Source organism: Pochonia chlamydosporia, chromosome 2 (assembly GCF_001653235.2).
Source record: "Pochonia chlamydosporia 170 chromosome 2, whole genome shotgun sequence".
In the NCBI taxonomy this organism is placed as follows: domain Eukaryota; kingdom Fungi; phylum Ascomycota; class Sordariomycetes; order Hypocreales; family Clavicipitaceae; genus Pochonia; species Pochonia chlamydosporia.
Window position 1 is genome coordinate 629,741 of NC_035791.1, and position 15,326 is coordinate 645,066.

Here is a 15,326-nt window from a genome sequence, read left to right on the forward strand (position 1 = left end):
AACCATCTTCATCCAATCAGAAAGAGTGGTTTGTTTACTTGAGAACTGCCACCACAAACACGCGCCACACACTCAAGACCCAAGACCTCGCGTGTTGAATGCACTCACTGGTTGACTTGACTTGACCTGACTTGATTTTGTGTGTATCGTTCAATTCCAGATTCATACCTTTACTTCCGTCGTTTTCCAGCACAAGTGTATTTGGCTTCCTGGCAAGCTGACTTTCTGTTTATATTCAATCAATATTTGGTTCCGTCACAATACCTTTGAAATCAGCGCATTCATAACACATCATCACAATCACAGCCCATTCCCAACCCCACCTGCGACAACTGATTGCCCGACATTCACATTGATGGCGCCCTTGTGAATTGTTTTCAACCCGTTTCCCACCATCATATCCCCGGCGCTACCATGGCGCATGCTTGGTTGGATTCTCTCTCTGAGGACTGGGTCTCTCAGCCTGGATCCGACGCATCTGATGGACAACTTCCTCCTCTTCCTCCCCCAGACGATGTCGAGACACCTCAAATAAAACAGTTTGCCAGTCGGATACCACGAAAAGCCGGAATTAGGTCATCCTTACCACCGACAAGCGGCAACAACAGTCCGCAGATCTTGAGTGAACGCAGCGCAAACGACATCAATATTTCTATGAAAAAGTTGCCGTCAAAGTTGTCGCAAGAGATTAAAGCGGACGTATCGCGATCCGTTTCAAACGATACCAATGGGTCCGTTGTTCATAATAAGGTCTCCAGCCAGCGATCCCCCGACAAAAACGGCGAGACGCCAGAATGGAAGAGGCGCCTGATATATGGTGAAGTCGCATATGGCGAGCAACGAGACCTTTTTTGCTCTGCTGCCATCGGCCTTCAAGACATGTTCAAACCCCCGCAAGAAGATGGAGAGGAATCGAGACCTGGTCGAGATGCATCGCAGCACATTGACATGACGCTGCCGTCAAGCCCTCCAACATATCCGCAGCCCATCACGGAGGAGGACTTTGATGAATATCCAGATTTTGATGAAGACGAAGAATACCCCGTGGATGTTACCCCGAGTCCCAGCCCGAGACCCTTGCAAAAAGACATCAAGTACAGGTTGAACGAAAGTTCACCAATTCCCGACTCACGGAAGACGAGTCAACCGAGTCAACTCAGAGGCGACTACACTCCAAGACTTCAGTCTGAGGACGGGATATACCGTGACGAGAGCTGTCTGACAGCTCCGGAAGCAGAGAGCGCTTCAAGAAAGCCGAGTGGACAGAGTGATACTCGAAATGAAGATTTCAGTCCAATCTTAATTGGCAAACATAGTGGCGACAACGGAAAGGTTGATTTCGCGCCAATCGAGATGCCTGTAGATCAGCTGTGGCAGAAGCTGGAGCGGTTGCGAGTAAACCAAATGCTTCTCGATTCTCAGGCAGACCTTGGAGCAGGTTTCGAGACGAGTCCCAGATCTCCAGCCCCTATTGAAAACACCGACGACTACATCCAGAATGGAGGGTTCATCAACGTGCGACGTGGGGGAAGATCTGGCGATGGATCATTTTACAATAGAGGACTGAGCTCAGAAATCGGTGTTGACACCTCAGAGATGCTTCCAGAGGAGTCATTACAAGCCAGCACGCCGAAACAATTCCCGTCGGTGCGGACCCTGGGAACGAATCCATTTCCCACGTTTCAGGTCACGCAGAGTCCGTCTTTGCCTCGCGCCCCCTTTCCCAGCCCTGACAAGAAGCAACTTGTACCTGAGGAAGCTCAGCCGGCTGCGAGCAGTCCACTGAAATTGTTTGGACCATACGACACATTCACCAACCAAACACTACTGAGGCGTATCAGCCAATTTGAGGAGAGATCGGGCAGCCCTTCTCAACGGTCCACAATGTCCCACAACGCTGATCATGACTCTGAGAACGAAAAGCTGCCAATGCCGTCCGCCTCTGAGAGGAGAAGTATAAGTAAATTTGGAGGAGGTGACTTGGATGGATTCGAATTCCGCGGCGAGCTATCTGACGAAATTTATGAGGATTCCGACGCAGTTGGCAAAGAAAATGTTACACCAAACGAGACCTCACTTCCACTTTACCCGCTCCGAGAAATTGGAAGACGGGACGACTCTCCCGACGAATACTCTGGTCTAGTCATTGAACGGAGGCGCAACAAGCATGACACCCCGACTCGCGGCAGAAATAGCGAGATTTTCACATCCCCTAACTGGGCACCGGGTGATTCTGGAACACCACGACGAGACCCTGGGTCAGAAAGTAAGCGGCCGCGAACATCCCCCTCTAAGGATCCAACGCCAAAACGACGCCGAACACTGCATCGATCTGACATTGCGTTCGGCCGGGAGACAAAACATGAAGCAGCGGAAGCAGCTCATCTGCAGATGCATTCACTGTTATCGAGCAAGAAGCGCAAAGATGCTCTGCCTGGCACCTTTGAGGTAGCTGACCCTAATGTCCTGGCTTTGAGGTCCATGCTGCAGCCACGAAACCCAACGTCTAGCAGAAGCTCATCGGCATCGTTCGACCAAGCCAGGAGGTCGCCACTACGCGATCGTCAAAACGAGCTCCCAACTCCCCCGAGTGATGCGCCAAACGAGACGGACCGCAAACCATCCATTCGCACCCAAGACTTTGTGGACCAAGCGGCCCAAATAATGGCCATGATTCGAAACCAGGTGCAACCGGAGCTGGCGAGCCTTGAAGAGTCCGAAGAAGATGTTGAGGGTGAAGTTCAGCAGCCCTCAGAGGCGGGTTCATCCCAAGACTCCACAAGCGAACCCTTTTCTCGACCCCCAAGCAGGGAAGGAAACCTTAAAACCTGGGCACAAGCACGCCAAGATGACCCAGACCTGATGGACAGACTAAGAAAGTATCAGGAATTTAGTGATATGGGCGATGTGATTTCTTCCTCAGTGAGGTCCATGGGTCTCTCCAACAATGCCATTCTAGCGGCACAAAATCGGCAACGACATTCTGACGGACAGAGCCAATCACGGCCAGATGCTGTCCCTATTCCCGTCCGGGGGGAGATAATTAGTGACCTGCCTAATGTGCGAATTACGAGCAACCCGCTTCCTACTGCGGGACAGACGAGCCCGTCACGGGAATATCCATCACAGTCATCAAACAGGTCAACAAGTCAGAACTATCCGTCAGCGTCTTCACGAGGATCGGATTCTAAGCGTATAATAATGCCTGAGAGCGTATCTCATTTGATCCCTGACAGAGTGGGCAGCATGTGTTTGGACAAAGATAAAAACGTCTGGGTCAAGAGGAAGGAGTCTGCACCATTGCCGGCGCGGAATATTCTACCATCGGAGGATAGCGAAGATGACCCGTTCGCGAGCATTCCCGATCTTTCGGTCGACATGACAAAGGAGATGCAGAATCTCAGATTAGCCATTGCTAGCAAAGAATTGGCGACAGACGACACCGCGGAACCAGGATCGCCACAGAGCCCGCCCAGTGCACCTGGACACAGAGCATATGCTGTTACTAAATCCACCCAGCAGACAAGTCCTCGAACAGGTGTTTTAATGAGTGAGGAGGTAGACAAACTTGATGCGCTTTCGGGCCGTGAGAAGGTTGGCGTCATGGCTAAAGAAGTTGCGCAAGACGACAAGGAGAGCAACGGTCAATCGTCAACAAAGCGACGCAACCTCACCATCTCCTTCTCCTCGCCGATTGCATCGGTGATCCGCGACCTTTCTCCTGAGGACTTGGATAGCTTTGAGGAATCAGAATACCTAGACGAAGTTGCCAGCGCGCAAGCATCACCACACAGGGCTTCAAGCAGATCTTTGGCACAGGCAGGAATGAAACCGAGAAGCAGCTCTCAGCATCTGAATGCTACCCAGGCTCCGTTAAGACAAGCCTCTCTACGTGGGCCTGCATTCATCCCTCGCCCCGTGTCCCGAATTGACGAGCAAGACGAGGACAGCACCGTTGAAATTGCAAATGAAGACCGCCAACTTAGCATCATTGGCGAACACAGCATGATTAGCCACAAGACGCCAGACGGAAGGCGAGCAAGTCTAAGCTTTATGTTTAATCAAACTCCAGGCAATGCGGCTATTGCATTAGCTGCCGAGGATAGTGCCTTTATCGGACGAAATGTTGGCAAGTTGTCGCTGAGCCCCCTTTCCGAGTTTACGCTCAACAACCCAGACCAATCTTTTGGCTTCGAGGTCAGCTACGTCGTGGGTCCTCGCCACATGGCAACTGGAGATGGCTCTAAGAAAGTCTTGTCCATGACTATGCGAGAACTGGTGGACCGACTTGGCGAAGCAGAACCCCATGAGTCCTTTTGGGAGGACCTTGCGGAACTTGACCTTCACGACAAGCGCCTTGCTAGCCTTCACATGTTGGATGAGTTTTGCGGAAACTTAGTCACGCTCGATGCGTCAAGAAATAAACTCAACCACTTGGATGGCGTGCCTTCGACCATTCGAGAGCTTAAGGTGTCTCAGAACTTGCTGACGGAGTTGACATCATGGGATCATCTGATGAATCTGCAATATGTGGATATTTCCAACAACGAGGTTACAAGTCTCTCGGCTTTGAAGAACTTGGTACATCTGCGAAGTATCAAGGCCGACAACAATCAGCTTACTAGCCTCGATGGCTTGGATGCTCACGACGGTCTCTTGTCTCTGCGTGCCAGAAACAATATGATTGAAGACGTTGACTTTGCGGTTTCACGATTTGAGCGACTTGAAACGTTGGACTTGAGCGGCAATCAGATTCGGTGTGTGGAGAACCTAGAGATGCTTCCTGTGCTCGCACGACTGAAGCTATCCAAGAACAAACTAATGGACCTACCTAAGGCGAGCTGCATGAAGTCACTCAGACATCTGGATGTCAGCGACAACGAATTGCTTACGCTGGACATGGCTGCATTCCCGAAGTTACATTCCATGCACGCGGACAGAAACCACATCAGCAGTGTCTGCGGGTTTGATCGAACTCGACGACTGGACAGTCTGTCACTTCGTGAGCAACGCGGCAACGTTCCGTTGGACCTAAGCTTCCTCTCTATGGCCTATGAAGTTCGCAAGTTGTTCCTATCAGGCAATTACATGCAAGAATTTGATCCACAGGTCGACTTTCTCAACATGCAACTCCTTGAGCTTGCCAACTGCGGGTTGCAGCGTCTTCCAGACAACATGGGCCAGCTGATGCCAAATCTGCGAACGCTGAACGTCAATTTCAACGCGCTTCGTGATTTGTCGCCGCTCCAATTCATCCCGCGACTTAAAAAACTCCTCGTGGCCGGGAACAGATTAGCTGATTCGACGCGGGTGACACAGCTGCTGACGGAATTTCCCCATTTGACACAGCTCGACGTGCGGGATAACCCAGTGACTCTTGGTTTCTATGCTCCTCTGCAAGTCTTAGTACCAACGGACGGCTCTGGCATTGCCGATCCATTTATTCTGCCGGATGCCGACGTTGGTAGGGACGAGACGTTTGCAAGCAGGTTAGACGAAGCTACGAGGTTGAGAAGACGGTTGCACCAAGTCGTTCTTGTAGCGAGCTGTTCGAGGCTGCGGGTGTTGGATGGCCTGCCAGTCTGTCGAAGAGACATCATGGCTAGGGATCGGCTGCTGCAAACGCTGATTGATGACGGCCTTGTTCCCGACCCAGAACGGCCGCGAGTTCAAGAGGGGGACACGAAGCCTGTTGTTAGCAAGGGCGAGGAGGGCATTGACGAAGAGACAATGGCGGATGAGCAAGCCAGAGCACAGCTTGAAGACGAAGCTGAAACGGCCTGGCAGAGCACTATGCACGAGAACAGCTAATAAAGAAGGCGTGTTGGATACTTGTCATTTCAGTACTTGGACGAACAACATGAAGAGTTCATGTAGAAGACGGAAGGGAGCAACATGGCGTTGAATGGTGTTCATTTGCAACATGCATTTCTTTAAAGGGCGCAAAACTGGTGTTTGATTAGAGTAATTTGGTGTTATGTTTATACTGGGCTTTGTACATGGTTGGCTGGTGTATGAGTAGATGGTATTCAATGACGAGATATGAGTTAACAGGTAAACAATATTGTGCGCGATTTGGAAGCCCTTTGATGAATTGCGTGATCAGTGCTCTGCTACGTTGTTCAATGTGTTGGCAGGGCAAGTGGAGGTTGATTGGTGCCCGATGGGCCGGTTGGGCAAGGACCAGGCGTTGAAGATTGCATGCTTCCTGTATGTCTTGTATGTCTGATTGTGGAGATGCGAGACGCGCAGATGAATTCGGGCATGGTAGGACGTGATGACGATGTTTGACTTGTTGACTGTGGGTTGACGGAGAAAGTTTGACTCAAGGGAGCCACGAAGAGTCGAGTCCCGCATTTGGTAGCTAGTTGTCTTTGGTGTAATTTGCATCGTTGGCGCAATTACACTGCATACCGAGAGAATATTTGTACTTGGCAGGGAGACGGGGAGAAGAAGCAATTTGAAGGGCGAGTCATCTTTTCTGGAGAACCTTGGCGATGAATATGTCTGAGACACGACTACCCTTGGGACATGAGCCGAGGAGTTTTGCGAAGGGCAATGCTGATTGAGGTAGAAATGTATAGGACGGAGTGAGTTGGCTTTGCGTAACAGCTTTCGGATAATTGTTGCTATCGACGCTCGCATTTCTACTTTGACAGTACAAGTCATGCCATGACACGTGGGTGAAACGGAAGGGGGCGATGGGTCGATACCATTGTGGGCAGATAAATTGTGATGGAAGGTGATTAGGTCTGTTGGTGTGCGAGATTTTAATATGAAGTGGGCGAAACACTTGATCTGCTCAACTCGGCGGCAGATACTGGAGATGGCGATCTCACGGGACGGTGACAGGTCGTATGCATGGAGGTGATCCAAAACCTGGGGAGGGCTGCGCTAGCTCTCACAATGATGGCACTGCGGCGGTGAGGATGAAAATAGACGTTGTACGCGTGACCCGCATATGCAAATAATTGCATGTAGTCAAGGGAGAGGACACTCCCGAATGACTGAGTCGTGAAAAATGCAACAAGTTTTCCCACTTGTTTCTGCGTACCAGCAGACGACTCACGGAGGATTATGGCTCCTTCCCTTCCTTGGGGGTCCTAAAGGCATTCATCACTCCTTCCTTCCTGGTTGTTGGGCTGCCCTATGGACAAGGAGCGGCTGTTTTGCTCCTGCCTTCCCCACAAACGGACGCCACTGTCAAGGGAAGGAGTGGCGCCGCCATCAGCTAAAACGGCAGTAGCCATGCGGAAACGCACCACGACAGAAGCTTGGCTTTGACGTGACTAGACCAGACTTTCACCAGCAACAACTCATGCAGCGTGGCCCCACTTCCACTTGCGCTTCGTCCAGCCTGCATCCTCTGCATCCTCCACATTGACTCAACCCTCTTTGACTCTAGCAGGTTGTCTCGACCACGCACGACTTCGACCACGGGCACGCGAACCATCCATCCCTCGTATTCCACACGTCTGCGTCCTGACACTGAACTTGACTTTACTTTCCATTCTTCACAACCATCCGATAAAACGACAACAACGCAGTTGACACCTCGATCCCGCTCGCTTGGCCGCTTTTCTATTCTCACATCAGCCACTGACATCTGTCACATGGCAAGACCCGTTTGTTGCATCAACGTGAACCCTTCCGGCCAGTCATTCTCGTACCGTCCCTCCGACTTGGAACGACACGCGGTCCCCAACAACAAAGCACCCCAAACACCATACGACGACTGCAAACAACAAACAAACATCTCGAGGATTGTCCTCTGCCCTCTCGACATGCACTTTTGTCGCTGAGGGACCCCGAGATAAACCTGAACTACACCTGCACAACTACCAAGTTGGTGCAAACGTCTTTGGCAGCCTGCGCAATGGACCCGACGCTGGAACCGACGTCGGCGTGTCCTCTCGAGCGGTCATTCTCCCAACAAAGCGCAGCGTCAACACGCTCGATTCGAAGCAATAGAAGTAATCGGAGTACTACGCTTCGTGCCGGTCGCACCCGCCGACTCCCCAGCCAACCGAGCAGCTCGGCGAGTAGCATCGCTGCTAGCGATAAGTCGTTGACTAGCTTTCCTAGCTTCAGTCCCGATCCTTCCAACCCGAATCCTCTCGAATACGAAGATGAGCGCCTCAAAACCGCGACTCAGGAATCCGAAAACAACCGCTCTAGGAACCTGAGCAACCGGGGTCTCTCCATTGTAGACAGCCTGACAGGGAAGGGTTCGTCTCGAGATGCGCTGTTTGAGGATGCACCGTTACGACAATCTATCCCAGGGGCTTTGCACCAAGCTGATGATAGGCACATCGAGCGACTTATTTCTCGCCATGGCGCCGTCCCGCTCGTTCGACAAATTGCTGAGGATTTGGCACAGCGAGATGCTCAAATTGCTGCACTTCGTCGACGAGCTGATGAGCGAGAGAGGGCACTGAGAAAAATTGTGAGGGAATGTGGTCTGTCGAATATGGACTTGGAAAACCGATTAAAGGCTGTTGAGACTGAGATGCGATCAAATGAAAGGAGACATAGCGACGGCGAGAATGGCCTGACTGATCTCATGAGTGATGCCATGCAAGATACCATGGCGGCACACGCATACGGGGAGACGGAGCGGAGAAGTGCAACCGTTCGCGCTGGTGGCAATGCGGTACCTGGCAAAGGAACCATTCGCGGATGGAAAGAATATATCTGGGGAAGCGGCACTGCAAAACGAGGAAGCCGGGCGAGCAGTGTGAACGGCGACAACTTGAACGCGGCTACCGTAATACGCTCACAGTCGAGTATGGACAGGCGGCCTACCTTGCAGGATGATCTTTTTACACCTCCACCGGAACCCAACACAAACGCAGATGCGACCAGTTCAAGTCGCGCATCGAGCATTCATTCTGCCGCCGTCTCTGAGCGAAAATCATCAGTATCCCTGGCCAGCCTCGCGTTGCGTCTCGTGGCTGGAGGCACAGTTACGCCGAGAGACCCTGAAAGCAGAGGCAGAGCCGTGAGTGCATCTGCTCGGAACGGATCGAGAGCGGGATCGACAGCGAGCGTCCGGACAGCCCAGTCCGCAAGGGTTGCGTCCATGGCAGGAAATCCCAAGGCCCTGATGGCCATGCGACGGACCTCACAGACACCACAGGCATTGACCAGCACAAAATCACAAGCACAGGACATGTGGGGGAACATGGCAAGCAGCCCGCCAAACCTCACAAATGCACGCCAAGAAAGCTATGGCCCTGTTGAAATGGACGCCATCTTACCTCCCGAATCGCAACCTCCAACCTTGACTCACATATATCAGAACAACGCACGTGGCGAGTTTCTAACGGATAGATTTGGGTTTATTTATGATCAGCGCAGGAAGAAGCGGCAGCGAGAAGCAGCGCACATGGCGAATCAGATGAAAGGCGGCCGTACTGAAATGCTTACCAATGGCCGCACGCGTATATCTCCGAATCTCCTTGACGATCTCCCAAGCCCCAAATGGAGCGTCTCAAGCGGCGGGAGACCTGGTAGCCCCAACAGTCACGAGGAAAGGGTTGAAGACGACGGCAAGCCAAAGCGATGGCAGGATTACCTCAAAATTGCCACCTTTCCAACCGAACTACTTAGCCACACTCCCAGCGTGAGTGCGTCTGCGTTGGAGGTATTGGAAGGCACGGGCAGTTTGACGCCAGAAATCCGGGAACCTGAGTCAGCCAAGGTGCCAAGTATTACACCGACAACGGCTGGTTTAGTTCCTCCGCAGGCGAGTACGACGACTGCAATTGATAACGAAACTACGCAGCCCGCAGAGACAGATGCAAATGCCACGGCGGTCGTCAAGGAAGACACAGAACCTGTCAAACTCTTGCTGGAGCAGTTGAGCGAGGTACACGACTCATTGCAGCGCGACAAGACAGTCAAATGGAATGACTTTTTACGCAAAGTAAGAGCCGAACGGCGACGCGAGGGCCAGGCCGCCGTGGCTGCTGCAGCTGCAGTCGCCGAAGCCCGTTACGAGACGCCGGCAATGATTCTTCCAGAAACACGAGTAGCAGACGGCGAAATTATCGGCATATCTGGTCTTGGAAACAAGGGCAAGGTGGGCCGGGCCAAATGGAACGAGTTCAAATCGCTGGTACTCGGCGGGATACCAGTTGCTTTTCGCGCCAAGGTGTGGTCAGAATGTTCTGGCGCGAACGGAATGCGCATTCCTGGATACTACGATGACCTGGTTGCACAAACTAGCAACGATGATGATGATGCGGCCGTGGTCAGTCAGATTCAAATGGACATTCATCGCACATTGACAGACAACATCTTCTTTCGAAAAGGGCCGGGAGTGCAGAAGCTGAATGAACTGCTCCTGGCGTATTCGCGGCGAAACAAGGATGTTGGATATTGCCAGGGCATGAATTTGATTGCGGCGAATCTGCTTCTTATCATGCCTTCAGCAGAAGATGCGTTTTGGATCCTGGCGTCGATTATTGAACACATTCTACCGCAGGGGTACTATGATCAGTCGCTCATGGCGTCACGAGCCGACCAGCAAGTGCTGCGACAATTTGTATCGACGGTGCTTCCCAAGCTATCGGCACACCTAGACTCGCTGTCGATTGAGCTCGAGGCGCTGACGTTCCAATGGTTTCTATCGGTATTCACCGACTGTCTTTGCGCGGAGGCGCTATTTCGAGTGTGGGATGTTGTGTTGTGCACGAATGACGGCAGCACGTTTCTGTTCCAAATTGCGCTGGCGCTTCTGAAGCTAAACGAGAGGAATCTGCTGCAGTGCGACACGCCGGCAGGAGTGTACACGTATATCAACCACCACATGACAGAGCACGCCATCAGTATAGATGGACTGATTCAGGCTGGAGAGGCGCTGCGACGAGTTGTGCGGCGCGAGGACATTGAGCAGCGGCGCAATAAGGCCATACAGGCGGAGAAGGACATGGTTGCAGAAAGAGATGACGATGCTCGAAAGCGGGACGCCAAGAAGGCGGCAGCACAAGCAGCAGCGGCAACTGCGGAGGGGGATGCAGTGTTGAGGGTTGAAGAGCCACGGCCGATAGAGGCATGATGGCAAATTATAGAAAGAGGTTGGATAGAGTTGCTAGATGATACCCATATACGTCTTTTGTCTGTATTTTGTGTCCTAAATTGTGTGTCCATTGTGAATGTTTTACTCCAATGTAGTATGTGTGCAGCGCAGCATGGTAGTCTATTGCTCCCATATATTCATACATTTAAAAACAAAGTTCTCTATATTACAACTTGGACTTGTTTTCCTTTTTCCACTGCTCAAACCACACCTTTCCAAACTCCTTCCTCTCCCCATCTCTCCTCTGATCCTCATTAAACCTCTCCTCCTCCCTATCCACGCCCTCCTTCCGCAGCTCCTTTAACAAATCCTTATGCAGCTCCGCCTTGATGACGCCGTAGACGCCTGCCTTTGCCTTCTCCGTCAACTGTCGCTCCGCAATGAACTTCAGCGCATCCTCCAGCGACGAGGCCGTCGCGTCGGCGAGTCCACACTCCACTGCCTGTTCGCCGGTGAAGCGTCTCCCCTCGAGGGCGAGGGTCCGGTACGTCTGGGGCGTGAGGCGGTGGCGGAAGATAGCTGCCATGGGGGGCTTGAGCGGTGCGCCGAAGAGCACTTCGTTGAGGCAGAGGAAGCCCTTGGGGTGGGGGGCGAGGCGGTAGTCGTGGGCTTGGGAGAGCATGAGGCCGCCGGCGAAGGTGTGGCCGTTGAGGAGGGCGATGGTGGGCATGGGGTATCTGGTTTTGTTAGTATCGAGGAAGTGAAGGAGAGGGCTGAACGAAATGAGGAGAAAAGAGAGAGGGAGCGAGCGAAGCGAGGAGAAATGAGAAGGGAACGAACGAAGTGAGGACAAAAAAAGAAAGAAGAGAGCGAGCGAAGCGAGGACAAAAAACGTACGTGAGGAATCGGACCCATAGATCGTAGAAGAGCTGCCAGAAACCGTCGGTGTTGATGGCGTGCTCGAGATCCAGGCCGTTGGAGTAGAATTTCGGGATGCCGCTTGTGGTGATGACCACGCCGGGGGTGTAGTTGCCAAATTCGAGGATGTCGAGCGCCTGGAGGAGCGCGCGGCAGAAGGAGGTGGTGAGGCGGTTGTCCGGGGGGGATATGAATGTGAGGAGGTAGATTTGCGGTTGGGGCTGGGTGCAGGTGATTGCGCCGCCGGGGTGGGCGCCGCAGGGGGGGATGGGGACGGAGAAGAGGGACATGTTGGTTGTGTTGTTGGTGAGTGAGGGTTTAGGTAGGAGGATGGGAGGATGAGAGGATGGGGAGGTGGTGATATTTGAGGGTGGTGAGATGGAGTTGGAGTTGGAGATGCCGAGGCTTGTGATTGTAGATGGATGGACCGGGGAAGCGGGTCCGGTTGATGGACCGCCACATGCTAATGTTGGTGGTAATGGTGATGGCTGGAGGGATGATGCAGGTTGTTTATGGTATTGATGGCGTAGGGGACTACTTTTTCTGGGCCGTCGGACGATAGAATAATCAGTCCGGGGGAGTGCGTATCTATGGATGAGCGATGATGAATGTATGGATGCGACATGCAGCTCGGTTGCCGGCTATGGATGTACTTGGCCGGCCACGTTATGTTAATGCGTTTTTGTCTCAACAGTAGGGAGTACCTGGGTATATAGTAACGACGGGATTATGAATTTATTTTTAAAAATGTCCAAGTACCTAAATAATCAATATTGTTGCCATGCTACTTCTTGTGTCCTTTGATACTCAACTGCAACATGATACTTTGTACTCCGTATGCACCATGCAGTCAGTGCCTGTAGAATTATGCCCCACAAAAGCTACAAGGTACTTCCCCTACCCCTGCAACTTCCAATCTTCACTTCACCCCACCAGCTCAAGCTGCAGCTGTCCTCAACTCCAACACCAAAACTCCATCTCAAACCCATACCAACACCCATGACGCCTAACCCTTTACTCCCACCGCCATCATGGCCGATCTAAGCACGACGACCCCCCTCCCCAGCAGCACAATCGTCTTCTTCCATCCCGACCTCGGCATCGGCGGCGCGGAACGCCTCGTTGTCGACGCAGCAGTCGGCCTCCAATCCCGCGGCCACAAAGTCGTCATCTTCACCAACCACTGCGATCCTACCCACTGCTTCGACGAGTGCCGCAATGGTAAACCACCTCCAATTCCCATCCCTACTTACGCCCTCTCCACATTCGCCAGTAGCTAACCCTCCAGGCACACTCGATGTTCGCGTCCGCGGCAACTCGCTCGTCCCGCCCTCCATCCTCTCCCGTCTGACTATCCTATGCGCCATCCTCCGACACATCCACCTCCTGCTAGCAATACACTTCACAGGCGAACTGGCCGCTCTCCGTCCGCGCGCCTTTGTCGTCGACCAACTCTCCGCTGGCCTCCCTCTGATGCAGTACCTCTCGCCGCAGGTCCCTATCCTCTTCTACTGCCACTTCCCCGACCTGCTGCTCGCACAGGGACGCAGGTCGGCCATAAAGCGTCTATACCGTGTGCCGTTCGACTGGCTTGAGGAATGGAGCATGGGCTTTGCGCACGCGATAGCTGTAAACTCCAACTTTACAAAGGGAATCGTGGCCAAGACGTGGCCGGGCCTGCAGAAACGAGTGCCAACAAAGGTCGTTTACCCGTGCGTCGACACCAATGTCAAGCACGACAAAATCGACGGCCAAGAAAAAGTTACAGCGGGCAAGAAGCTCATCCTGAGCATCAACCGGTTCGAGAGGAAAAAGGACATTGGCCTGGCAATCAAGGCGTTTGCCCAGATTCCCGCACCGCAACGCCAAAACGTCCGCCTCGTCCTCGCAGGTAACTACCAGATCGTCCATCACCATATAAAACAATCCACTAACTAACCAGGCGGCTACGATCCCCGCGTCTCCGAAAACGTCCTCTACCACACCCAACTACAAGAACTCGCGACATCCCTCTCCCTCACACACCACACCATCACGCCGTCCAAACTCTCCGCCATCTCCTCCCTCGCCTCCACCCCAGCCGACACACAAGTCCTCTTCCTGCTCAGCGTACCCAACACCCTCAAGGAAGCACTCCTACGAACATCCCGCCTGCTAGTATACACCCCCACCAACGAACACTTCGGCATCGTTCCCCTCGAAGCAATGCTCGCACACCTCCCTGTTCTTGCTGCAAACACAGGCGGCCCCGTCGAGACCATTGCCGACGGCAAAACAGGCTGGCTCCGTGACCCCGACGACGTAAGCGCCTGGTCCGACGTCATGAGTCGCTGTCTGGAATTGTCAGCAGACCAGGTCCTCGCGATGGGTGTGGCCGGCGAGCGCCGCGTAAAGGAGTTGTTTGGCCGTGACAAAATGGCCGAGACGCTAGATGAGAGTCTGACGTCTATTATCGGGGGGTATAAACGGCCAGATGTGTATAATAGGCTTGTAAACTTTGGTCTTTTCAGCATGTTTGTGGCATTTAGTGCTGCTTTGGCTGCCTTGGTTGTTCGCATGTTTGGGTAGATACTATAGAAGCAACTATGCTATGTAAAGGCATTTCTGTCAAGATTAGACTGGCTCACACTGATGAACATCATTTCCATATATCACAGCAACTCATACCTGCACGGCATCAACGGAACATTCGTACGTAATAAATACACTTAGATGTCATTATATGTGGTCATCTATATAATATAACCATGACATCACTAACACAGCACATTCTCACAACATGTGACATCTTCATATACACTACTCTCAATACACAGGCTTAAGCCTCAGATATCCATACCCATCAGTAACATATGTGTCTCCGCCAACCATTCAAGCCGGCTCATTCAATCATCTCTCATTCGACAGCTGGCCTCCCAAATATATCTATATATGCAATGCCGCCGGTACCATACCATGCAATATTCAATCAATCCCTGCTAAAACAATAAGATAAAAATAAAATAAAATACCTCCGAGGGGCATCCTTGCACCGGCCGCCCAGGAACAATCTCAGGGAAACACGAAAGGACAAAAAAAAAAAACTCCAGACAACGCAACCTCAAGGTTGTCAGTCAAAACACCCTCCATCCTAGATTCATTCTAATGTGCCATACGGGGTTGCGCGTCATGACAAAGCTGAATAGAAAAACTAAGACAACCAAAAGTCGAAACATAGAAACCCAAAAAAAACGGGGTCGAAAGGTTAAAATCAGCGCCGTGCCGCCCAATGCAATTCAAGCTCGGCTGCTCGTGGCAGATTCGAACCATCGCGTGGTGAAAATATGCCTGCATAATTGACGCCTTGATTCCGTCAAGTGCCATGCTCGTCCATCTAGGCGCAAGA

The 15,326-nt window shown here is 52.3% G+C and overlaps 4 protein-coding genes across 4 annotated transcripts; 3 read left to right on the plus strand and 1 right to left on the minus strand.

The window, feature by feature from the left end:
• Positions 1-414: 414 nt before the first annotated feature.
• VFPPC_02328 (conserved leucine-rich repeat protein) lies at positions 415-5,811 on the plus strand (the record flags this gene model as incomplete). Its single annotated transcript, XM_018281997.1, has 1 exon — positions 415-5,811. One exon carries the CDS (start codon positions 415-417, stop codon positions 5,809-5,811), a length of 5,397 nt encoding a protein of 1,798 aa, XP_018146281.1.
• A 2,065-nt stretch (positions 5,812-7,876) lies between these two features.
• Positions 7,877-11,062, plus strand: VFPPC_02330 (TBC domain-containing protein; the record flags this gene model as incomplete). The annotated part of the gene is made up of 1 exon (XM_018281998.1): positions 7,877-11,062. One exon carries the CDS (start codon positions 7,877-7,879, stop codon positions 11,060-11,062), a length of 3,186 nt encoding a protein of 1,061 aa, XP_018146282.1.
• A 187-nt stretch (positions 11,063-11,249) lies between these two features.
• On the minus strand, positions 11,250-12,231 carry VFPPC_13251 (enoyl-CoA hydratase/isomerase; the record flags this gene model as incomplete). Its single annotated transcript, XM_018291028.1, has 2 exons — positions 11,250-11,760; positions 11,921-12,231. The coding sequence occupies 2 exons, from the start codon at positions 12,229-12,231 to the stop codon at positions 11,250-11,252; spliced, it is 822 nt and encodes a 273-aa protein (XP_018146283.1).
• Positions 12,232-12,972: 741 nt separating this feature from the next.
• On the plus strand, positions 12,973-14,509 carry VFPPC_02331 (mannosyltransferase; the record flags this gene model as incomplete). The annotated part of the gene is made up of 3 exons (XM_018281999.1): positions 12,973-13,162; positions 13,230-13,832; positions 13,884-14,509. The coding sequence occupies 3 exons, from the start codon at positions 12,973-12,975 to the stop codon at positions 14,507-14,509; spliced, it is 1,419 nt and encodes a 472-aa protein (XP_018146284.1).
• Between the last annotated feature and the right edge of the window lie 817 nt (positions 14,510-15,326).